Here is a 26,816-nt window from a genome sequence, read left to right as displayed (position 1 = left end):
TGTAAATTTGAGGCCAGATTACAGAATGCCTCAAATTCCAACTCAAGTAAGTTTACTGTGCATTTTTGAAACATTCACCCCACTTTAGTGAGGATAATTAACTTTAGGGAGAAAATAACGGTCATTGAGGTCAATAGGGATGCATTTGAGATATATTTAAGAGACATAATCAGCAGGACTTATTAACTGACCGGAGGCAGTAGGTCAGTGGTGAATGAGAAGACAGATGAGGCCGTTTTCACACTTGAGTAGCTACATAAATGGCATAACTATCTAATGAGAAAAGATGGTAAGTTCAAATTAGAACGTGTTAAATTTTACAACTTTTAGTATACTAAGTTAGGAAAATAGGTGACGAAAATAAATGTTAATTTTCTTTTTAGATCCACCATGGCGATCCTAAGGAGAGAAAAGGGTGGTAAAAAAAAAAAAAAAAAACCCTGTCAATTCTTCCAGTGCTAACCTTCCATATCTCTTACCATTCATAAAAATAAAAATATTCAGTTGGCACCTGAAACCTTATCACTGAGAAGAAGAGTCTGGGCCATTTAATACTAAGTGGAGTGTCACCGTGCATTGATGGAGAGAGAGTGCTGTGGATTGAATGTTGGTGTTCCGCCAAAATTCAGCCGGGAAGCCCTAATTCCCAATGTCTTGGTATTTGGAAGTGTGGCCTTTGGGAGGTAATTAGGTCATGAAGGTGGAGTCCTCATGATGGAATTAGTGCCCTAGAAGAAACAAGAGAGAGACGATCTCGCTCTCTTCCATGTAAGGATAAAGGAAGATGGTGGCCCCTCTGCAAACCGGGAAGAGGGCTCATACCAGGAAGCGAATCAGCCTGCACCCCCAGAAATGTGAAAATCAAATGTTTGTTGTGTAAGCCACCCAGTCCATGGTATTTGTTACAGCAGCCTGAACTAAGACAGACAGGAATAAGCATATCACTTAAAACTTACGATGAACAGAATATACAAAACAGTGAATTTCTCATAATTTGCTTCTGAGGCATCCCACGTTTGAGAATTTTGCTTTGATTATTCTGATGAACAAGGGTGCTGAATCTCACGTGGGCTGGAGATTCATTTATTCTGTTTGGTACAAAGGATTTGGATCACCCTAAACTGATCTCACATTTAAAGCAGAGAAAAGGAATCAGCTAGTTGTTCTGAGAGGAAAGCGGACTAGAAGTCTAAGGGCATGGATTTTGCTCTGGTGGTTTCGTTGACCTGACACAAAAGCTTAGAAAAATCACTAAAGGTCATTTTACTGATTTTTCTTCTCTCTCCATCCAGCTATACATATATTTACTTGTACATTCAACAACTATTTTTGAGTACCGACAATATGCTAGATACTAGAAATCCAGAGATGACAAAAACACAGTCCTTGCCTCTTACTCAAGCTGAAGAAACAAGCAAGTGGACAATAACGACACAGGAAGGTAGAAGACATTAGCTACGTCTGACCCACCCACTTCCCGGGGCTGCTGTGAAGTTTAAATTAACTAACGGGAAAATGTTTTCAAAAACATAAAGCTCCACAGACAGCAAAGTGTTAATATTTTAAGGCAGATATTCACCAAAACAGCAGATTTCCTCATGTGGGCTGTTTGAGTTGTCATTACTGAGTTTAATAAGCTGTCTGGAAATACAGGGCAATACAAGAAAAAGTCAGTCAACTCCAACAAAAGTGTGCCTTTAAAGTTAATGCAAGGTTAAAAAACAAAACAAATGGAAAAATAAAAACTATCTGACGAGAGCTTAAGTGTGCAGAAGCATAGGTTCTAAATTCTCCATGCCAATCTAACAACAAGCTAACTACAGGAATGCATTTCAAATTAAGTGAATTGTTTCTAAGGTAGATTCGTTCTTATCAAATGATCTAAGTAGCAAGTCTTAATAAAATAAATTTACCTAAGTTTAAAAGCACAGTAAAAAAAAAAAAAAAATGAGATTTAAACAGAAGGTTGTTAAGAAAGAATACTGAATATAAAAATTGGCCTTAACTCAAAGGACAAAACTCACCATATACCAAAGGAAACAAGATGGATTCATGAGTCATGGGAACAGACACCAAAAAACCCCTAATTTTACTCTTTGGGGATTTTTATTAGCTATGTAATCAAGACAAGTAAATGACCTTTCATTTCTCGAACTTCCTTATTTAGCTGTCCTTTTCAAACTGTTACACATTCAAAAATTAAAACAATGTGAAAAAGTATATACTGAGAAGTCACACTCTCATTAAGACCCCTCCTCCCCAAACACATACGACTGTGCTTTTCCGTGTATCTAGCCACTGTTTCTTCAAACGGCAAATAAAGAACTCTCATAAATACACAGCACATTAAATCTATCAACCACCAAGTGCCAGCCTTCACAGCTGCGTGATTTACGCAAAGCTTTTCTGAGCCAAATGCTCGTAATAATAGTCAATATTTGTCAAATGCCTACTGTGTGCCAGGCACTATTCTAATCATTTTCCATTTATGAAATCATTTAAGCTTCAACACACTCCTACGATAAATTTGCTGTTACTGCCCCCTTTTACAGAAGAGGACTAAGATTAAGTAATTTCCCAAAGTTTACACAGCAAATAAGTAGTTCGGCCATGTTTCAAATCAAGTCAGCGTGCCTTCACATTCCATACTCTGTTATCTCTCAGTCTTACTGCCTCTCAACAGTTTATAGGTAAAAGGGGCAGATACTGTGGTAGGCCAAAAAAATGACCTCCCAAAAGACAGCCATGTCCAAACCCTGGAGCCTGTGAATGTTACTTTATATGGCAAAAGATGAAATTAAAGACTGAGAGGAAGAGGTCAGCCCGGATTACCCAGATGGACCCTAAATGTTATCACTGTGATGGCATTCCACACAGCATTACTTCTGATCAAGTGATTCATTTCACAGTGGAATGGGAAGAAAGAGATAAGAAGAGATGAGCACAAACTTTTTAAAAAGTATATAAGAGGAGAAAGCAATTAGAACAATCCAAGGAGAAAGTGACACCCCAAAAACTCAGCTCTCAAACTTAAATTTAATAGTTAAATTTCTCATCCTTAGTAGCAGGTTCTTTTTTGAGGAAGATTAGCCCTGAGTTAACATCTGCCACCAATCCTCCTCTTTTTGCTGAGGAAGATTGGCCCTGAGCAAAAACTGTGCCCATCATCCTCTACTTTATATGTGGGACGCCTGCCACAGCACAGCTTGACAAGTGGCGCATAGGTCCACACCCGGGATCTGAATTGATGAACTCGTGCTGCCCAAGTGGAACATGCGAACTTAACCGCTACGCCACCGGGCCAGCCCCAGCAGCAGTTAAAGGAAAACAAAATGAGTAATTTCCTTAGGCTTTCAGGTCTCATGTGGGAGTAAGTCAGTTGTGCTATAAACGTTTAGCATCTATTCCCTAAAAAGATGAAGAAATTTCTCATTTAACTCATCAGCTCATTTTATTAACACTAGCAGGACTGATAGAAAAATTTAACCACTGCATGTTTCATGGAGTAAAAATTAGATAAAACCTAGCAATTAGCAAATTTCAGGCCAACTCATACTGATTAAGGGCCAAATGTGAGCACAACTCCAGGCCAGTGCCTTAGAAGAGAAAAGGCTGTATGCCCAGGCTGGGGGAGCGGGGGGCAGGAGGGGTACCCTTATTTTCATAGTGTGCCTGAGAGCAGAGTTTGAAAAGATCGTAACTCATGCAAACTACTTCACAATTTATAGATTTTACAAACAGCACTAACAAATCTACTAAAATGCCCAGAAATTCTTACAAATAACAACGAGCAACATTTACTCAATCTTACAGCATATAGCTCAATGGGATGCTACATTTAATGTAGCACTCAAGGCTTCCTCCAAAAGGCATTTCTGGTCCCAGTGTGTTAGAAGATCATGTATGACCTTGGATAAACTAACTTCAAATCTGTCAACAAGTGTTTTTTTTGTTTTTTTTTTTTTTTTTAAAGATTTTATTATTTCCTTTTTCTCCCCAAAGCCCCCCGGTACATAGTTGTATATTCTTCGTTGTGGGTTCTTCTAGTTGTGGCATGTGGGACGCTGCCTCAGCGTGGTCCGATGAGCAGTGCCGTGTCCGCGCCCAGGATTCGAACCAACGAAACACTGGGCCGCCTGCAGCGGAGCGCGCGAACTCAACCACTCGGCCACGGGGCCAGCCCCTGTCAACAAGTGTTTAATTAGCATTTGTATTTTTCTTATTATCAACCAGAAATTTATTCTCTGTTCTTAAAGTAATTTACAAAGTTGTTAAATACTGCTCTAAAAATTGATTTTTTTTAAACTATATGTCTATACATTTCAAACTAAGTTACTATTTTTGTAATAGACACTAGGGGAAAATACCTCCTCTCCCATCCTAGCTTAATATTAGAGAAACATCTTGGTGGTATTAAACTACTGGGGAGCGACGGAAATAAAGTTAACTTGATGATGTTACTGGGTCCCTCTGCCATCAAGTGAGTACTTTTCAATATATCCCAAGATGAATATAAAGTAAAATGCCTTCGTTTAAGCTATATTTTCTCATCTGTTAAAAAAGGTCTGGGGGCCGGCCCGGTGGCACAGTGGTTAAGTTTGCACGTTCCACTTTGGCAGCCCAGGGTTGGCCAGTTTGGATCCCAGCAGCAGACATGGCATTGCTCAGCACGCCATGCTGTGGCAGGCATCCCACATATAAAGTGGAGGAAGATGGGCACGGATGTTAGCTCAGGGCCAGCCTTCCTCAGGGAAAAGAGGAGGATTGGCAGCAGTTAGCTCAGGGCTAATCTTCCTCAAAAAAAAAAAAGGTCTGGGAAAAAATATATATATGACCCTTTCATAAACAAAAAAATGAGTCTCTGTGACTTCTCTGACAAAACCAGTTTTCCTCTATTTCTGTCTTTAAGAAAAAGATAACGCCATCTGTTCATATTGCCAGTCACTATTCCATGGAAAATATATGAAATACGGAAAATTGAAAAATAGAATCCTTCAATATTCGCTTACAGAAGTTCAGCCATTCCTAATAATAACACAAACCCACGTATTGCAATGAACACAATCTCACACATGGTATTTTCTCAGCGGCTGACATAACATAAATAGGCAAAATATACCAAATGAAGAATCCAGGCACTGATGCCTATGCAAAAAATTCTAGTTTCTGGGTTCTGAAGTTTGTCTCCGCATCTATTACATTCTTCATTTTACCACCAGTCTCAAAGAAGTCCTTCCCCAACTGAACAAATCTTGGCTTGGGGGCCAAAGTAGGACAGGATGGAACACGGGGACAGTAGTTCCTGCCCTGTGAGAGGTGTACAGTTCGTTGGAATGAGTTTTTCATAAAACTAAGTTTATTCCACTTAAAAGGACTGCCCTTTATGTTAAAACGATGTCTTACTACATTTGGGTATCAAACTATCTTTTTGAAATGAAATGGGAATAATTTTATTTTTAGAATTCTTAGCTGGCAAAATGAAAAGAGGACAAACCAATGTCATTCTCTCATTTTAAGAAAAATGGTATTAGTTCATAAAACTTACAAATCTGCAAACTACTAGCACGGTGGAGAAAGCATGGTATCTAGGATCAGACAGATAGGAGCATGAATCCCAATTCTGCCACTAACAGGTAACGTCTCTACGAACAATTTCCCCACCTGCACTACAGTTTTTGCAAATGCTAAATGAGATCAGGTACAAGGTATGGACAGGCTGTAGAGTAATCCTAACACATAGGATGTACTCAAGAAATATTTAAAACATTCATAAAAATGCAGCCAATATCTGTGTTTTTGAAAATATTCTATTACACAACAAAATCATCAAGAAAGTATGATTGAATTACACGAGTCCTTTCAAATCAGCCATGGCCACAAAACTAACATATTATCACAGATTAATATATTGCCAACATTTATGAAGTCACAGGTATATATTTTTGCAAACTGCAAAAGTCCAAAAAAAGGAAATTGAGTCAATTGAAAACATACAGAGCAGTGCCATTAAAATATTGCAGGCCTTGATATGGCTTCTAATTCTATTTTCTGGACAAGGCACAGGAAAAAAGTTAATCGGGTAAAATGATTTGAAATGACAACAAATTTGAGGTCAATATGGGCTCTATTTGGCTCTGGGTCCCTTATGGCACCCAGCACACACGACCTCCACATGCCTGTGAAGTAGATAATATTACATTTTCCCATTTTCAATTATTCTCCTAAGGGTTCTATTACTTTACATTAAAAAAAGCATTAGTTAAAAATTAAGAAAAATGCTTCATTTCATTTTAGCTTTAAGTAAAATACTTAATCGAAAACTAAAGAAAATGAACACTACAATCTTTTTTTTTTTTAACTTTGAAAATCAAGTTAGGATTTCTTACACTGGTTTGTGAGTGCACGGGTATTCATTCTATTCTCACGTTTTAAATTAATGACATTTAGCGCCAGACACAAAACAGTGCCTGGCAGAGAGAATGTTTGTTACTGGCTGGACAGATGAATAGGTGGATAGGTGGAAAGCCAAACGGATGGATGGGAAAAATTGTAAATTTGGGGGAAAAAAAGTTGTGGACTGGAGTTTTCGGTATTCTCTGGCTATCTAACTTATCTGCAAGGTGGTATGAATTCCAAGTTCAATAAAAAACCAGAAAATGAAGGACTAGATTTACAAAAAGCCCAACCATCCAGGTACATTAAAAAATGTCATTTATATTTAAAACTCTGCCTCAAAGTATAAATTTAATTTTAAAAAAACCTTACGGCTGTTAAATTAAAAAAAAACACTTCAAAAGACAAAATTTGAAGTTAAATATGCATATTATGTTATTTCACTTTTTATGACAAGCTAAGATAAAAAGCATAAAAGACAGCAGATCCTTCCGAAAGCTACTTGAAGAATTTGGATTTTCAATTGTATACAGTTGAAGATAAGACACATTTTGGGGTTATTGGTAAATATGTTTCAGAGATGTTTATAAAGACTAGAAAAAGTTCAGAAGTAGAATAATACTGACTAATTAATCTTTAATTATTAGGTTTTCATTTAAAATAACCATAAGACTTCATTTCCAGAAAATCTTGAATCTTGAGCTTTTTCTACAATTTTACTAACTGAGTCAGGCGCTATTGATTTACAGGAAAGTGGCAATAAAAATAAGGGCTAACACTTACTGAGTATTGACTGTGAACTAAGCACTGATTAAGTGTCTTGCAGATATTAACTCATTTATTCTTCACAACAATTCTGTAAGAGCTATTGTTGCCCCCACTTTACAGAGCAGGAAAGTGATGCAGAGGAAGGTTAAGTAAATAGTTGGCCCCACAGCTATATCTGTGGCAGAGCTGAGATGAAAACCAAGCTGTCTGCCTCCAGAGGTAACACTCTTAACTCACAAGAGGAGAAATACTTCCTGAATCAAACTGAACCATAATGCAAGCTTATGCCAAGCATAAAGAGCTCGATGTTCTTAATTTTCACCCAAACACTTTCTGAGCGCTTATGTTGCGCCAGCTGCAAAATCGTAGCCTCCTTTTTTCTTCTTGCAATGCATATGTTTACAATGTATTTGAGTAGACACGAAAAAATGACTTAAGTTAAAGAAACAGTGTTTTAAAAAACGAGTGTAGACATTTAACAGGGCTACAACAAGCATGAAGAAACCATAGATCTGCAGAGTTATTTCCCCTCAATTAATGAAGTGTTTAAATCAAAATAAACTAGAAGATGGGACAGAGTTGCTTTGCCCAGATCTTTTCCCGTGGCATCATATTAGTCATGTGGATTATGAAAGCAGTAAGGCAAGAGAAGAGGTATTTTTATAGGCAAGAGAAGGAGGAGCAGACGGTACAGTGAAAGAGGGGAAAACTAATAGATTGTGCATGATTCACTGTAAATTAGACAGCACGGTCAAAAAGAGAATCACGTCGCAACCTTCCTGTCTATGAGGCCTATTGGCCAGCACAAAGGGGGACTTTGCTTTCATGGCCCAAAAAATAACTGAATAGATCTCCAGCATTTTCCTTGACAAGTATTTTCAGTCAGCCTTTGTCATTCTTTGAAGGCAGAACCTGGCATGAGGTTTAAGTTTTGCACTTGAAATAAAGCTGGTGCAACCCTAGTTGGTGTCCACCTAGAAATGACTTGTTTATGGTTTTGTTTCGCTTTGCTCTGCTCTGCTCTGCTATAGTAAACGCGTCAGGCCCGGCTGCTGTCTCTCATTCAAACCCAGGTTTTCCAATAACAAGAACCACAGATGTATGGAATGGTTGCCAGACATCTGAGCCACCACAAGCATTACTCATCTGGTCCTGCCCTGCTCTGCTCTGCAATCTTGGCCAAAAGGCAAGGTCAAGTTCACCTCACACTTGGGACACACAAATGAAATGCTTGAGCACTTCTTCAAAAGATATAAAAAGAATTTTAAGTAGCTGCTGAATACATATTAGCCTGACATAAATCAAGAATATAATCTAACTGAGTGAGATTGCCTTCAATAAATTTTATGCCGTTTGTCAGAACAAAGAAAGGAACGTAATCCACAAAGCTGGTCCATTCATTCATCGATGCTTTCTATTTAAGAAACTATACAATCATCCCTTGGTATTCACTGGACACTGGTTCCAGGATTTCCTGAAGATACCAAAATCCACAAATGTTCGAGTCCCCTAGTTAACCCTCCAGATGCAAAATCCACAAGAGGGCTAACTGTATTATGTGTTCTTAACAAAAAGGTCAAATATCTATTTTAAAATACAAATAGAAAAAAATGCTATACTAGCATTAAAAAATCATTCAACACAGCATAACATTTTACTTCAAATCCTTACATATATATGATAAACTGCAAAATGTCCTAATCAGGAAAGTTGATATGATTCAGTATTCTAAAAGGAGCAAAAGCAGTACAAATATGGGATACTATAATAAAATAAAATTTAAAAATCAAACAATTCATATTGACTATTACATCCGCAAAATCTACAGCTAATATTAAGACATTACATTAGTCACAATTCGATTTCTTTAAAGCTTTATTAGTAAATATTTAACGTTTTAATAAAGAAATTTTTATTATAACTTAGGAAATTTTAAAATGGCAAATGTACTCCTAAACTATCCATCTAAGGACACTAATATTATGAATCATGTAGGTCATTCTGAGTAAGTTAAGGATGCAAAAAGTATCAAGTCAAAACTCCCTGGAGTCGGCCCTGGAGCCAAGTGGTTAAGTTTGCGCGCTTTGTCTCGGGAGCCCAGGATTTCTCCGGTTAGGATCCTAGGCACGGACCTAGCACCACTCATCAGGCCACACCGAGGCAGCGTCCAACACAGGAGAACCAGAAGGACCTACAACTACAATATACAACTATGTACCAGGGGTGTGCTTTGGGGAGAAGAAGAAAAAAAAAAGAAGATCGGCAACGGATATTAGTTCAGGTACCAACCTTGAAAAACAAACAAAAAACTCCAAAGACAACAAAAACTGTCCTCAGGTTTCCTGTTCTATCATAGCCCACAAAACACGTTCCTCTAAGTGAGCTAAATCACCAATATTAATACTTTGACCATAAGGTGAGATTCTTGTTGAATCATACTAGCCTGTAATACATAAGCTTTCTAATAATTATTTTCTGTGCTGATTACTCTATATAATAATTTTTAAAGTGCCTTTCCTAGTGAGGAAGAACTATATGATATCAGCTTTGAATTGGAGATAGCATTATAGAATTATTATTTAAATACACATTTCCTAGCGTTATCCACTGAAAAGGCCAAGAAAGAATAACACCAAAGTTGCTGTTAAGCACACCTAAGATTCAAGTCTTGGCTACTTAAACACCATTCCCCATTGAACAGTACCAGGGCTCCTTGGAGAAACAGCTGATTCCAGGTCAGAAATAGGAAAGTATAAACTAGATAGGGAATATTTTGTGCTAGAAGGTCAAGGAAGTGTCTAGGGTTAATGGTGACATGTGAAAAGGAATAAGGAAATGTTTGGAAAGAATTCAAACTGGCCAAATCTGGGGCAGTTGGAGGATTAGAAATAATAAACACAGCAATAGATTGTAACATATCACATATTCAAAGGAAAAAGAAGAAATATGGTACTGTAGTATTATAACACTGAATATAAAAGGAATCCTTGAGTCCATAACTATACCCACAGAAAACCAAAACAAAAAGGAAAGGTGAGGGGAGGTCTTGATGGTAGGCTAATTCAAGGTTTAGATGTAGAAGGAATCAGAGAATTTTTCAAAAGTCAGCATTCTGTAAGCCAGAATGTAAAAATTAATTCAGGCAAAGACAACCAATGAATGCCAAAATCACTGAATGAAAGGGTGTTGGGAAGGATGATATTCACACCATCTCAAAGCATCACTCGACAGATTACTCATTTCAAAGGAGAAAAGATACCTTTACAGTAGAGACATCTGTTGGACACCATCTGAACCTAGTGAGCAAATTTAGCATCACCAAAAATAGAACTGGCATTACGTGATGCAGTGAGAATTTGCGCTAAGCCAGAGAACCATATACTCTGCTGCGTAATTTGCAAGGGAAGCAGCACATGAGAGGATGGCAGGAGATAAGGCTGGAACGGTAAACAAGACCCAGATCATGAAGTCAGGATCATCGCCAATCTATGGATGAAGAAACTGAAATTCAGAGAAGTTAGATTACTTTCTTGAAGTCAAGCATCCAGGGACTGGCAAAGCTGGAATTTGAACCAAGTCTGATTCTAAAATCTAGATTCTTTTGACCACCGGAGTCCAGGAACCCCAACCACCACTGGGTTTAAAGTCTAGGTCCAGCCAAGTGTAGACTGTTTCCATAAACACTGGCCAACTCCTTCAGGGGCCAGCCCTACAGCTTCCCTGCCCTAGCCTCAGTTTTTCCTTTTCCTAACCTCCTTGTCTCTACATTAGTCCTTATGAGATTCAAACTAGAATACCCCCCCAGACACACACATGCCCCAAAGCTGCGCAAGGGCACTGTCACAGTAAAGATGGCTAGAAGTCTTTGACTATATTACAGAGTCAAGAAAACCAGTTCAATTATCAGAAGGATGGATGTCTGCAAAATTAATAAAGATAAGCCTGTAGAACAACCAAAATTAGAAGATTATTATCATTTCATTGTTCTGGTCAATTTAAGTGACTGAAGAAAATCAACCATGAGAAATATTCATGAAACGCTTACCTGTACTCCATTATAACAGCCTCAAATGAAGATCAAGGCTATTTTAATCAACTTTTAACAGCCAGACTTCTATCATAATACAGCCAAAAGCCTAGTCGGTACCTTCAGTTAACATGCCCAAAATCAAACACACCCTGATTTTCCCACAAACCTGATCCGCCATTCTTCCAGACTTTGGCAAGAAACTTGACCAAAACGCTGATGCCATCATGCATCTCTTTCTCTCCCACCCCACATCCAATCTGTCGGGAAATCCTATTGGCTATACCTCTAAAATATATCCATGATCCCATCATTTCTCATCCAGTCTACTGCCTCCACCATGACCAAGGCCAGCACCATCCTTTGCCTGGATTGGTCACTGGAGTCCTAATTTGTCTATTTTTGCCCTTCTTCTTGTAGTCTGTTCCCAATGCAGCAGCCAGGGTGATTTTAGTAAGCCAGAGTAGGTCACTTCTCTGCTTAAAACCTTTTAATGGCTTCCTATCTTCCTTAGAGAACAGAGAAAATCCTTCAGGGGCCCTGGACACCCTACACAATCTTTGCTTTTCTCCCCTACTCACGCTGGCCTCGTTGCAATGCCTCCAAATACATCAGCCATGCTCTCAGATCAGGTTTTTGCATTTGCTGTTTGTTGTCTCGGCTTGAAAACCTGGTCACCAGTGATCTGCATGGCTCACCTGCTTGAAATCTTGGCTCGGGTTTTGCATTCCTTGCTTATATCAATTAAAAGTATAACTACGCTCCATATCGCCCTTTGCTGCCAGATTTTTCTCCATAGCACTTCTCACTAACCTGGCACACGACGTATTTCACTTATTTGTTTATTTCTGTCTATCTCCCTGCTTAAGGTGTATCCAGGAAGACAGAGATTTTTTTTTTCAATCCATTTGTTCACTGCTATATCCCCAATTCCTAAAAGAGTAGCACCTCATTTCTGTTGTGTAAATGAATATATGACAGACCCACACATACAGATCATAGATTAAGAAAATGACCATGTGGGCTTTTTTTTTTTTTTAAGTCACTTTCTCCTAATATAGAGTACTAAATCCAAATCAGGTTTTAATGTTGAACTAGTCATGAAGTTATCTCAATTCTTAAAAGAAAAAAAAAAAAAGCGAAACTGTATGTGGAAAAGTAAGCCAATGGTTGTATTTGTACCCAAGCATTTTCCCATATAGAATTCAGGTTTTAGCCACAAAAACGTTTTCTCCCTTTAGGTTATCTGTATTGATGACAAAATAGTGTTACGGTAACTTGTGTGAGCAATGAGTAGGAGTGATGAGGATTATTTGAGGCTGGTTACTTTTATTTACTTTTTTTTTGTTTTTTTTTTTGAGGAAGACTAGCCCTGAGCTAACTACTGCCAATCCTCCTCTTTTTGCGAGGAAGACTGGCACTGAGCTAACATCTCTGCCCATCTTCCTCTACTTTATACATGGGACGCCTACCACAGCATGGCTTGCCAAGCAGTGCCATGTCTGCACCTGGGATCCGAACTGGCAAATCCCCAGGCAGCGACAGCGACAAGTGGAACGTGCAAACTTAACCTCTGTGCCACAGGGCCGGCCCCAGGCTGGTTACTTTTAAAAACCGCAGATGGGAAGGAGGCTCTGAGGAGTGGAATTTGCTTGCCCTTTGATGAGAGACATTTGCATTTGTGAAGGAAGTCTCCATCTGTGGGGATGTCTCCCTCTCTGCACCAGGAGGAAGGGGGGATGACCTTATCTCTAGAAACTGTTAATGGGGAAGGCAAGGACTTAAGCTGTTTACTGTCTGGTGACCTCATGTAACTGACCACCCCTCACCACCAACATCCTCCTTTATCTTTAGCTGAAGATAATATCTAAGGTGGTGGCTTCAGCCATTTCCTTAATCTGGTGTGATTCTTATCTAAAAGTTATAGGACCAGCCAATAACCAGACCCCACCTGTGCTGATACCATTTTACCAACTTTTTTTTACATATTCTTTCCTTTGTCTTGTAAAGAGATAACTCACATACCTATGCCTTCAATTTAGCCCTGCCCTCAACCCATGTTTCCAGCAGCTCCTTGTGCCCGTGGGTCCTGTCCCCATGCTATTCCACACTATTCTCTAAATAAAAGAGCACTACTGCCAGACCTTGAGAGTCCAAGAAATCTTTCTTTTGACTCCTTGGCTCACCAAGCCTGCACTGGGAGGAGAAAGTCCCTCAAATAAGTGCAAATATAGCCCATAAACAAAGACTTAGGATAATTTTGTAGGACAGAAACAAATCCACTTTAGAAACAGAATTGCTTCCATTACTCCTTCCAGTTAATTCTTTTCCAGATAGCTTAACAGCTGTGGACAAGATCTTAGCCATGTCAGACTAAAGCAGGCAAGAGACAACACGAATGACACTAGGTTTGCTTATAGTTCTGATTGTGTCCTTTGTATGCCTTTAAATCTCATTTGCATATAATGGAATGTAATTAGAAGCTAATAGAAAGAAGATTGTGAGGCTAATACAATGGAAAAGAAGTAAAAGGACTACTGACATTTGTTGTGTGGGACCACATGTAAGAGTGAAGCAGATGTCCCCTTACGAACCAAATTCTTATGGCAACAAGAACTACACTAACTTAAGTAACATTCTGGTCCCTGGCCTCTGTGCCTACTCAAGGCCATGAGTCAGACCAACAAACCACTCATTAGTCTAATTTAAACAGACTTTATTCCCACTTATTTTTTGTTGAGGAAAAAACCCCCAAACTCGTCAATTTGCTGGTTAGATCTTAAAAATACCAAGATACATTTGAGCAATTATTTAACTGCATCTGAGAATGGTCAAATTTATTGCTGCAAAAGTTTGGAAGTAAACCTTGTTACTCATATTTAATTTCTGTTCTCCTTATTTTCAGATCTTGGAGAGAGATAGCCCCCAAAAACTAACAATATCAAAGAGATCTTAAAAATGTAACTTTTAAGAGTTGCAGGCAAATGCATTGATAACATTGTCAAGTTATCTTTTGAAACAGGAAAAACAAATGAAAAAATACTTATTATCAAAACTATGCTTAAAATCTTCCAAACTTAAGACACACGGGCACAGCTGTTTTCTATCACAAAAAAGGAAGTTTCTTCCTCCACGCGTAATCAGGGTACAAATGGCATGGCCCTACTGGGTCACCTTGGGCAATGCACTTATCCTAAGGTTCGACTTGTAAATGGTGATAACAACAGTACTAATCTTATAAACATTATTGGGAAGACTCATAAAGAAAATGCATGTAAAATTCTTAATACACTGTCTAGAACATGATAATTGCACAATAAATGGTTCCTTCGGTTCTTCTATTTTCTATTAAGCTCATACAATAGGTAGAACCACAAATCAATTTTCAAAGAAAAAAAATCCCATTATCCTATCCTTTTTCAAATAAATTCAGAAAATTTTAAACTACTAACCCTTGGATTGGGAACTAGACTTGCGTTTGCTACCAGCTAGGAGCGTGGCTATGGACTTTAACTTAGGTGAAATAAAGTGATGGAGTCAGTACACCCATGACTCTCTTTGCCTCACTTCGTCCTCTCGCATCTCTGGAAGAGACCTCCAGCTGTCTCCTCTGGGATGCTCTCCCAATTCCTATCCTACCTAGACGTGCCTCTCCAACCCTTCAGAAGAGGTGAAAAACAGCCCCACCATTAAGTACTTCCAAATTAGCCTAAACACCAATCCAAGACAGTCTAACACACTCTCTATGGATTTCACTCCGGTAATTGCCACATTATAGGACAGTTATGGATGAATTTCAAAGAATACAAACAATCGTAATGAATTGTATGCCGATTCCTCCCCTCCCATGGCTGCCAGTGATTCTTCAGCCCTGCTGAAGACAAAAGCATCCTAAAATAAGCAAAGAGAAAGCAGCAGTCCCAAAACGTGAGCCCTCCCCTTTGTAAGGCAAATGCACCTTTCCGTGCAGCCTTTGCTCAGTTTAACGCACCCCCTTGCAACAAGGATGGATTTTCCCTGTTCCACAAACACAACCCACCACTATAGTTTTCTCTTTTTCTCCTCAGGGCTATCCTCTTTCCAAGCTCCTCTCTGATAAATGGCATTACAATCAGCTTTGGCTTTTGTTTTCGCATCGGTCTCTCTCTTGACCTCTTGGAAGTAATGAGAAGTCAGAGGAACCCTTGAAGCCACTGCTTCATCCCTTACCCCACATTAATTAGGAAAACATTAGGTGTGCCTTGGTTGCATATGGTTTCAGAAAACAGCTACTCAGAGAACCCCAGGGTCTTTAAACAGGCTTAGCGACACCCCTGGTACAGAGTCAGAGCTGAATAAGCATTCATTGCTATGTCACTGAACAAGCACCCTCCTCACCATAGAATCTTGCCATACCACAGTCAGCGGGTAACTGCCAGGGGGCGCGGGCAGGAGCAGGAACGCTTCGGCCCAGAGCGCAGAGCCTCTAAGCAGGCCTCCCTGGCCTCCGGGGCAGCCCATCTCCTAGGGCTGGCATCAGGCATGCAGACTGTCCTGGGACCAGGGACTGGCACAAATCGCTGGATTACTTCCTTTCTACCTGGAGTCCAAGCTGACACCCCGGTGGGGTCTTCTAGTGCCCAACTCTCTCCGGCCAAGGATTGGCCAGCCACCCTCCAACAGATTCCAACTGCCGAAGGCTGAGGACAACCTGTTCCCTCCGGCGACGCTGACATCACAGTGGGACCCCGGAATCTTCACCTCAGCACCCCTCACACAGCCCTCCCCAGACAGGGGCTTTCCTCTCTCTCAATCCCCACCGCCCACCCCAATCGGTCACCTTCACTCCTCTGGGGGTTCCAGGGAAGACCTGCTGGGTTTCCAGAGCCACCTGCTGAGGACACATGGCCAAGAGAGCCTGCAGCCTTCACGAGACGCTAACCACTTCTCAGAGAGAGTGGCCAGCCAGCGCCCAGTTCTACAGGACAATAGTCTATGGAAATGGCACTGAATGAATTCTCTGTAAAGTGAGGTTTTAAGATCAGGGCAAAACCTAATCCAAAAGGAAAGTGGGTCTTCTTTTGAGGGTCTTTGATTCTATTCAAGAAACCAAATGGGTGTGTGTGTGTGTGTGTGTGTGTGTGTGTGTGTGTGTGTGTACATATACACACAGGTACAGATAAATGTTCTCATGTGTCCTTCAATTGACAATGAAGCAAGTACCTCTTCCCAAGTCCATGTTTATAAAATAAGGGCTCCCCTTCCTCACACATCCCTTCCAGCTCTATTCTGCCGGCCGCCCCGGATATTCACTTCCTGCTGTATTTTTCTCTCCACATCCCACTCATCTTCCCGTCAGTGGATTTACAGCCAAATATTTCCTCATCCAACCTTTCACTCCCAGCGTGTACTCCATAAAGGTCTTGAGACTATTTAATCAACGACACAAAGTATCTGCCACAGAGGAACCCAGAGGGCCTAGTCAACTGCCTTTAACCACTCAGATAGGATTGTACCAACCACTATCCCAAGCTGGGATTTCAATATGGCTCCTACTCTATTCCCTCCACTCCTGCCTCACCAATAAGGAATTAATTCTTTAAACATATCTGATGCTGACAGGGATCTTAGCCAAATCTAGTGCTCCAAATTTATGTTAAGTATGATTGCAGTATTTTTTTCTCTAGCAACTCAAATGCAGTAATGTTAACATTTTGTTCTGCAAACAGTTCTGTATTACACATAATTTGCTAGTGTTTATTGAGTGCTTGCTGTGTACTCTGCAGTGTTTTAGGTGACTTGGTGACATTATAATATGTAATGCTTACAACTGCCCTAGGAGGTAGAGATGAGCAAGCTAACGTACAAAAACTGGTAGATGCCAATACTTAAAGATCCAGTTGCCATATCCTTCAAATTCACTTCAGGAGAGTAATTACTTTCAAGATTTCCTAGTCTCTAGATGCCCCACCCCCTGACATTTTTATGTTAAGAACTTGCTAATGGACAATTTCTTGGTTAGTCTAAAATTTTACACAGATTAGTCAGGACAGCTGTTTTCTTATGTTGTTATTTGCTCTTAGGTGCATTAAATAATCAGTAGGATCTCTCAAGCCTATCTAATTTATTAATGATAGCTTATGATTATACCATCTCTTCTCAAAGTCTCTGAAGATAAAGAGTCACAAACTGAAGACCCTACCAACTAAAACAGTGTTTAACCCAACTTTATCGTGGTTGCAATAATTACTGTTCTATGACAGAGGTCGGAAGATAAAGGGGAAAAGTGGCTTCTATAATCAGTATTTTTAAAAATGGACATTAAGATCAGGATCTACCGAATAAAACTTGTCTTTGGGTCTGAGGCTCTGCTTGTCATCCTTTTCTTCCAAATCCACTGCCCTTTCTGTCTTCACCACTTGCCTGTTCCACAGGCTTCTACCGGGACAGAGGGAAGTATAACATCGTAAATCAATAAAGGAATTCATGCTAAGGTGTTGGGCAGTGGCAAAAAAACCCAGCAGAGATAGTAAACAATTCCCCTTGTCCCACTACTGTCTCCCCAACTCTCCTGTCCCACTTCCAACTCTCTCCCCCACCCACCACTCCAATCCCTCTCACACCCTTTCTCAACAAAACACTCTGGATTCAGCCTCCAACCCATGGAGCTGGCCCTGGAAAATAAACCTCCTGACCTCTATGGCTTAACTGTTTCAGTCTCTCTCCAAGATTTCAAATTTAATGGAAGAGTTCCAGAAAAATGTACCACTGGAGCATCCTTCCAAACTTGCAACTTCAGGCACTGTAGAAAACTGACTGGGAACAAGAGTTTGGGTTGGGGAGTATTTACCATGAAGCCAAGCTTCAAGGTCTACCATTTGACAGGCCGTTTCCAACGTCCTGGGAAAGACCCTGGTGATGAGTTTTTGTGAAACTGGCAGAACTTCACAGGATCACGTAATTTTGTGAAATTTGCCAACGTGAGATACTTTTGTGTTTTCATAAAGAGGGCACCTATATGAGCTAAAGTTCAACCTCACAAAAATCCAGTGCTCCTAGATTATATCTTACAGGTGCAAGGCTTTGACTAAAAGAAAAGTTACATGAAGCCTAAACTAGTTTGTATTATATTTATGTGACATCGGAATTTGTTTTTCCTCCAATATGAAAACAAAATTAGGTTGACTTTCAGAAGAGGGGAGATAAGAAGTAAAAAACAAATTCCATGTTAAAAAGAACAAAATAATTACATAATATGAGAGTTACTAATTATATGCCTCCTGATTTTCAGATGTATCTTGAACCAACTTTGGTAACGACCGGGCATCTTTTTAAAAAATGTTTTGTCTGAAGAGTCTGCAGGAATAAGTCTAACACAGGGACCTTGACGCTTTCCCACACGATTCTGCTGTGCAGCCACGTTGAGGAAAAATAAATGGACCAAAAGGTTTATGGGATTATATCCCATGGCAACTCCTTAAAAACTCACTGATATTTATTACATTTTAGCTTCGTACTTCAGCGACATCAGAGTCAAGGCAATTGTAATCCACATGTTGTTAGCAGGATACAGTTAAAGCACAAAATCAGAGAAGTAACATATAGCAGCAACAATGACACTTCTAACACCCCATGTTGCAGCTGAAAAGCGTTCTAGCGAAAATAGGAAATACTCATAGTAGGAAGGCTGTTGAGTAAGAGCCAGAGGCTTCCCCAAAGCATTGTCCTTAAGATACAGTGTTCTCTCCTAATGCACTAGGACCTTAAGCCCTTCCCACACTGTCCAGCTGAAAGGCATTTGCACAGGCTCTGGAGAGGGCAGTACAGTACATCTGTGAGGACTGGCTCCTCCAAGCAAGGAGCGACTTTGTTGCAGTCATGGCACATGGACACGTGGAAACAGAAACAGTACTAGAAATGTAGAGAAAGAGGGCAAGCTGAATGTTGTATGTGTTGTTTCAGAAGTAGCTTTCTGTTTTATAATAATGAAGAGTTGGTAATAACTTGAAACGTTTCTCCACTGGGGAATGAATAAATAAAAAGGGGTATCAGCAAATGATGGAATGCTATCCCCCAATTAGCTGAAGCAGGCCATAAAACCACACGAATTATTGTCCAAACTGGGACTATTTCTATTTGTGTAAGCCAGTTCTTACACAGTATGCTCCTTCTAGGATATGTGGCAAGTACAACAATCAAGACTTGTACATATTGAAAATATCATTTAGGATTAGCAAAGAAGAATGCATGACAGATCGGGGGGCTTTTCCATACCACCAAATTCAAAAATTGGGGTTCCTCCTGGCACCCATTTCTTCTCTTTATCATAACTTTTAGATAGATACACAGAGCATCTTTTATAGAATTACTTGGAAAAGCAAACATAAAGAAACAGAAACATCCTCAACAGCATGGGATATTACCGATCCTTTTTCACTAATGAGCAAAGTAGATCCACCTCTGTGTACTTAGTGGAAAGCTGCTCACGCTATGTTGATAAATGACAAAAGAGAGTTGCAAAAGGTACTATTTTTGTTTAAGATGATCATTACACACAAATGCGGTTTGAAACATTTAGGGGGAAAACTACCAGGGTCATGAATGGAAAGTGGAATTTCTCCTTTTACTTTGAACATTTTTCACCTTGTTTTGAGTTTTTCAATTGAATAATCCCCACATGAAATGAAAACTGGATAGTTAAAAAACAATCAAAAAACAGAACTCTTGGGGACAGCCTGGTAGTCGAGTGGTTAAGTTCACACACTCCACTTCAGTGGCCTGGGGTTCGCAGGTTCAGATCCCAGGCTCGGCCCTAGCACCGCTCATCACGCCATGCTGTGGTGGTGTCTCACATAAAATAGAGGAAGACTGGCACAGATGTTAGCTCGGCGACAATCTTCCTCAAGCAAAAAGAGGAAGATTGGCAACAGATCTTCCTCATAAAAGAAATGCAGAACTCTGTCTGCATTCCCAATCTTTATTACAGACATCTCTCAAGTCACCAGATCTGAAACTTGGGAGCTCTTCTGGGATCCTCTCTGACTCCTGAAATTTTGTAAAGGAAATATGTCTCTACCCATTTCAACTTATTAGTGTTGCTTCCATCTGTTCTCTGCCTTCCGTCCCTTCTGTCTTAATGTAAGCCTTCATCAGCTCTCTCTGGAGCCATCTACTAACCGGCTTCCTTTCCTTTATCTGGGACCCCCTTCATCTTCAACTTTGACATTGCTTCCAGGCATCAAGAACCTATGCTGAAAAGAAGAAGAAAAATAAAAGAAGCCACAGCAGAGATTGAATCCTTCCAATGGTTCCTCATGGCCTGAGCGATAAAGTTCTGTCAAGGGAGCCTGTCCAGGATGCCTGCCAGAACGTCATCGCCCACCATTTCCCCCGCGATGCTCCATGTTCCTGTAATAATAAATTTCTTGGAGTTCCCTAAATGTTTCATAATTCTGTTCATGCTATTTCCCTTAGCCTGGAATGCACTTCCCTTTCCTACCTCCTGTCAGTAAAATTACCTCTGTTTAAGAACTCAAGTGTCACGTCCTCCATAAAATTCTTCTGCTCTTTCCCCTCAAACAGAACGCCCCTTCCTTTGCACTCTCACAGAATCGTTTACTGAAACAACAAAATCAATTAGGAACTACCGTGTTTTGTGGTTCCCGAGCACCAGGCAATTTAAATACTTTGTCCATTCTATGCTAAGGCTGTTTTGAGGTAGACAGGCCTCTGCATTTTCCATCTTATAAAATTTTGAAACTTCCCCCATTTTAGGAATGAAAAAATAGAAGTCAGAAATGTTGGGAGGAGGGTGAGGACTTATCCAAGACCAGATAGTGAAAGAGACAGGTCTTGATCCCAAATCCTTCCAGCACCCACTATGCTGCATTACTTTGATTAACATTTCATTGTACTGATTTGCTTAAATTTCTCTTTCTCCCTGGAAGATCCTCATCTTCTAGTGGACAGGGGCTGTTTCTGATCCTCAGACCTAGTACAGAGCTGGGCACACAGTGGGGTGGGGGGTGGGGGGGGGCTCGTGGATATTTGCTAGATAACGCAGCCAAGAAGAGTCAGGGAGAGTAGTCATTGGGGACAAAGATTTTGGAGTCACCAAGCATGACCATGAATAAATTATTACATCTCTAAGCCTCAGTTTCCCTACAAGTGCAAGAGTGATGAAAAGAACTTCATATCGAGCTACTGAGAAGACTCAATGAGGTACCACAAATATAGCATCTTGCACAGAGCCTGGGATGCAGGAAATTCTCAAAAATGCTATCAGTAGTTTCACTAACAATGAGGAAAGAGAAGCTCAACATATATAAGGGCATCAGTCAGTAAGGGCTAAGTTTTGCTGAAGTAACCAACTATTCCAGAATCTCAGTAAATTACCACACCAAGAATCTTTTTTCACTCACTCCACTTGCCGCCTTAAGGTCTGGGGATTCACCTCCACTTTGTTCTCACTCAGGAACTCAAAATGAAACCTCATCAGGAACATCACAGCCTGCCATGTCAGGGGAAAGGAACACAGGAAACTGTGAACAGGCTATGAAAGACTTCCACTGTTAAGTCGCACACCTCACTTCCCTCCACATTTTATTAGTCAGAGCAAGACAAATGGTCATAAGCTTGAAGGGGATGCGGAAATGCAATCTTACCCCATACCCAGGAGAAACAACTGAAATATCACATGGCCAGTGACTATAGTGGGAAGAGAAGAGCATTTCTTAGGGGACTAAGTGTACCAGGTACAACAAGTGGGAGACAGATAGATCAAACGGTAAGCCAGGTTTGGGAAGTGGCATCTAATGGTGCGCTGTGGCCAGGAGACGGAGGGTGTGGACGCTTTGCAGGAGCTTAGATCAAGGAACGTAGGTTGAGTCAAACTGTTAAGGTCACTGATGCTATATTAGTGGTCACATGAGTGGTGAACCCAGGATATCGGCATTGGTAACGTAATATGGTCAGCCTAGGGCTCTTTATATTCCAATAGAAAGTACTACTCTGGTTTTACCTTGTCAAATTATACTCATATTTCACCTGTTTTCTTGCTTCACAACTCGGAAATAACAAAATAATTTTTTTCAAAATATCTCCCCCACTTAGACAGAGGAACTAAGTTAATCTTTGGAAATCCATTGACGACAGGACCTAAAAGAGCTAAGGAGCTCACCCATCTCCATGAGGAGGAGTTTTTCCTTCCCCCTGGAAGAAAGAGGCCAAGTGTGTACTGACACCCCAGTCCTTGATTGACTCTGGACAACGAAGCGTTAATGTAATTATTCAAATACCGTCTCAGGGGACATGTCCCAAAGACTGAAGCCGGGCAGGTGCGGCGTGAAGAGAGCCTCATGTATGTGCAACCGATCTTCAAATGAGCTCCAGACTCTCTGATGTCAACTGAGTTTACGGAACCCAGAGGGGAGCCACCCCAACATTTTCCTTGGTGTGTGTCATGAGATAATGCCAAAATGCTGTCCCATCAGAGTCACTCCCTCTATTACTCTATGAAGAGTTCTTTTAATTCAAGTATGGCTTTTGCTGCCATAAATGATAACTTACAGGGGTTTTTTAAATACAATTCCCAACCTGAGGGCAGTGCACCCACGGTGGGCGCTAACCTCATTTACACCTTGTCTTTCTTCAGCTGCTTCATAAGCAAGCGGCCCTCAAGACTTTTCTACTTTTATTTGTGAGACAGAGACTATAAGGCAATAGAAAAACACTGCACGAGGAGTCAGAAAACCTTTTCGGGTTTAAGTCCCTCTCCTGAAATTCCTATGTGACCTTTAACAAGAGGCCTAAGGCACCTCACCTCTGTTTTCCCTCCTAAAACAAGGAGGGCTACCCTCTAACTTTAAGTTTTAATGCAAGAGTCTTCCCGTGGAAACAGCTGAGGGCCCAAATCAGTGTTAGAGTGAATGGTAACGCCATTCACAACCTGTGGCTCTGCTTGTCTCTCTCTCCTAAACTGTATTCCCTTCCCCTGAGTAAAATTCCAATACATTTGTTTCTCAAAAGTCCCTTTCAACTGCAAGAGACAAAATCTCAATTCACAGTAGCGATGTAAGCAAACAAATAAAAAGTATGAAGCTATCACCCGGGACCCGGGGCCAACTGTGTGTGAAACAGAAACATATTATTGTTATACTAAGCCACTGAGATTTTCAGGGCGTTTGTTACTACATTGTAACCCAGCCTGTCCTGACCGAATCAGGTTTCCTTCCCAGGACTGAGAACATATCCACCCCAGCTTAACAACCACGGTGGAGTGACAGAACTCTCCGGAATCTTCTACAGAGCTGAGGAAGGGCTCTGATCAGCCTTGCTGTGGTTGAATCCCAGAGCCAGGCGATGGGCTGCCATAAAGTGCCAGCCCCAGATCACGTGCCTTCTAAGGCGGCAGGAGAGCAGGGTCTGTTACCAGAAGGCGAGTGGGAAAGCTGACTGGACAAATAGCTAAGCAATCATTACTACCATTCATAGAAGTCACCCTCTCGAAAACCTACTGCATCTCTGAACAATCACCTGCCAGACCACGAGCATCAGCAGCGTCGCCAAGCCACATGTTCATTTCCTTGAAAGCACCATGAAGAATTCTCCGTAAATATTAATACAATTTTCTGTAAGAAAGCCTGCCACAATGTTTGGATTAAACAAGTGATGTTTGTTTTACACAACCGTGACTGTAACAAAGATCATGTACTGTTTGGGTTACTTGATCTCCTTCATTCAAAATCAACTCTCGTTCCCAGGCTGTGAAGACTTGCCAGATTCCGCTTGAAAATTACACTGTCATCAGTAATTACCACAGACAACTTCAGCTGATTGCCAAGATTGGATCCTATTCTGCCCTGCTTCTTTTACACACCCCCATACCCTATTTTTCTCTAGTATTGCAAACATACATTATCGACACGCAAAAGCTACTCAAATTTCATTTAGGGTTTCAAAAATCACCATATACTGGACAATATCATTAAGCACTAATGTCTACACAAGACTATTCGTGCTAAATTACCTATTATAAATACAGAAGTAGACCAAATGGGATTGATCTTGCTCCGAGAACAATAGAAAGTCGTTTTCGATGGGAAGCATTTGTTAACTCTGTTCCTCAAACTATGGCAACCCTCAGCAGAAGCTTTTCACATCCTTCCACACCCCACACATGTAAGGAAACCTCAGGCACACGTCCTTATCCACCTACGCTTGTGAAACACTATTCACATTAGAAAATGATGTGAGAAATAAACCTATATGGTTTTGTCTCAGATCAAGAGGGATGCAAATTGAAGTATACTACAAGAAACAATACTAAAATAGCCCACAACACATCCTTTCCAGCAGAACAGTCTCACCTTATTATACTTCTTTCATGAATAACTATAAAAATATCTACACATCCACACATCAAAAACTAAAACCTTACCATTTTAACCAATAGGGCATAAATTCAAACAGAATGTCATGAGAACTATCTGCAAAGTCCTTTATTACTTCTGCCATCAGAAACAAAGTTTACAGATGAAAATGCATTCAAACCTGACACATAAAATATTAAAAAACTCAAATAAAAAAGAATATTTTCTCCTTATTTAGGAGATAGTTTCTTGTCTGTATTTACTAATTTTCCTTCATATGGGCACACTTTAAACTGAAAAATCTCTCGTTTCTGTTCCCTGTATCATGTGGTGAAATTGAAGGTCACGTTGGTTTCCCAGCAGAAGTTCCCTTTTATAGAGTAAAGTTAGACATCATTTGCATGTGTTTGGATATTTTTCTTAACGTATCACGCTCCATAACCCACTAGTCAATGAACCAAATAGTCACTTGATTACAGTCAAGAAATTGCCTATTTGTGGACACTGAGGAAGCCCACAGAATTGTAAAGTACTTGAGGTTATAAAACTTACTAGTCACAACAAAGTGTGAAATTATCTCAGTGAGTCAACATGCAGCACTGAGTTCTTCTTCCAAATAGCAAGATAAAAGTTCAAGCCACAATAATATTTTAATTAACAGCTATACTCCAGCCTTACTTCTCTCTCTTCAGCCTCAGATCCCTACATTGACTGCTGATACCTACTCTTTCTCTCTACAGCCCATTCAACAAGGACTTCAGACTCAGCTGGCCCAAAATTGAGCTTGACATCTCCCTCCCCAAGAGGGCCCCTTCTCCTGTCTCCTTCCTCTTTATCCCTGCTCGAAGCCTGCACGTCCTCCTGGGATCCTGGCCATCTTCCCATCTCTGCCACATGCAACCAGAAGCCCCAAATTGTGCTAATTATGCCAGGGAGATATGTCTCAAACATTTCCAGTTATTTTCACCCCTATTGTCAGTTACTAGGTCCTACATGCTGCTGGATTCTTTCCCCACTCTGCTAAGTACCCTCTGGCTTAAGTTTTGCTCCTCTAAACCACGGTTCATAAATGCCAGATTAATCCTCATAAATGCTTCATCTCCCACCACCCAACTCCCTACTGTATAATGACCTCGTGGAGAGGCCACACATCTCACGCCAGGCCTCGCACATGCAGCTTCCTTCCTCTTCCAGGACAGCCCCCCTCCCTCCCTTCCACCCCATCTCCATCCCAACCTGGTTAACTCTTACTTATCTTTTAAGCCTCACTGTGATATGAGACATTCCAGTGAAGTTCTTCCCCCAACACACCAGGCCCGCATGAGGTGTTCGCCCAGTATCCTCTCTGGAAATGGAGACTATTTTGATTTTGTTCACTGCTGTATTTCCAGCACCTAGCAGAGTTCTCGGCATCAGGAGGCATTCAGTAAATATCTGAATGACTGATTAAATGAACTGAAATGGAGAAAATATGTTAAAATCCCTGGGCAGTTTCAGTGACTCTCCCGATCAAACAGAAACAAGGACCACTGGGTGTGGGAATTGTGCGCAGTAAAGAATATGATAAAATAAGATTCTAAGGAAAGCGTTAAACTCATTGGACAGAGTTTACAAGAACAAATATAAAGTAAATAGGTTAATTCCATCCACTACGTTAAGATGAAACAAATTTGATAAGGTAGCTAATTGTTAAAACAATTATGTGACACCTATTATTTTCAATGTCAGTTTAACAAAAACACATTTTATTCAGATACTCTCAACAAACTGTCAAATGTTTCTGATACCAAAGCGATGAAGATAAGTTTGGATGTTTTCCATGTGTGACAAACAGAAGCAAAAGGCAAAGATGATCAGGTTATGATGAAAGCAATGAGATATTATCACTTTACTGTTTTTTTAAAAAGAAGAATTTAAAAATAAAACAATGAAGCATTAAATTTGTGAGTTTGGGGTCCTTTTAAATATGATAGGAATCAGAACATTTAAAGAAAGTTTTATCTTAAAACTCCTTTTGGCAAAGTAATATTTTATGCATAATAAAAAGACATATTTGGTTAGTTTAGATGAATTTTAGTAGGTTACTACTCGGTTTATTTTACTAAAATTCAATTGTCTTTTCAGATGTAAGCTGCCTTCTCTCGTGCCTGCTCACTCAGTACCCGCCGGGAGCTTGCACCATTTCTCCTGTTTGCCGTCACTTTCATTTTCTGGTTGGAATGAGCTAACCCCACATTCTCGCTGGGTTTGCAGGGGAATGCATGAATCACACCGTGGAG

General features: G+C 40.3%; 1 protein-coding gene across 7 annotated transcripts in view; it reads right to left on the bottom strand.

Moving 5' to 3' along the window:
* Positions 1–26,816, bottom strand: part of PDE10A (phosphodiesterase 10A) — a 538,749-nt gene that overhangs the window by 175,681 nt on the left and 336,252 nt on the right. The window contains exon 1 of one of the 7 annotated variants that reach the window (XM_008516279.2): positions 15,566–15,898. The exons of the other annotated variants lie outside the window; for them this stretch is intronic. Coding sequence (XP_008514501.2) covers positions 15,566–15,581 — 16 coding nt within the window. The 5' untranslated portion in view covers positions 15,582–15,898. Of the gene's footprint in view, positions 1–15,565; positions 15,899–26,816 lie in introns of those variants that run through there. 7 annotated transcript variants of the gene reach the window in all.

This window comes from Equus przewalskii, chromosome 32, assembly GCF_037783145.1.
Source record: "Equus przewalskii isolate Varuska chromosome 32, EquPr2, whole genome shotgun sequence".
Lineage (NCBI taxonomy): Eukaryota > Metazoa > Chordata > Mammalia > Perissodactyla > Equidae > Equus > Equus przewalskii.
This window is presented reverse-complemented; position numbering and strand designations above follow the sequence as displayed.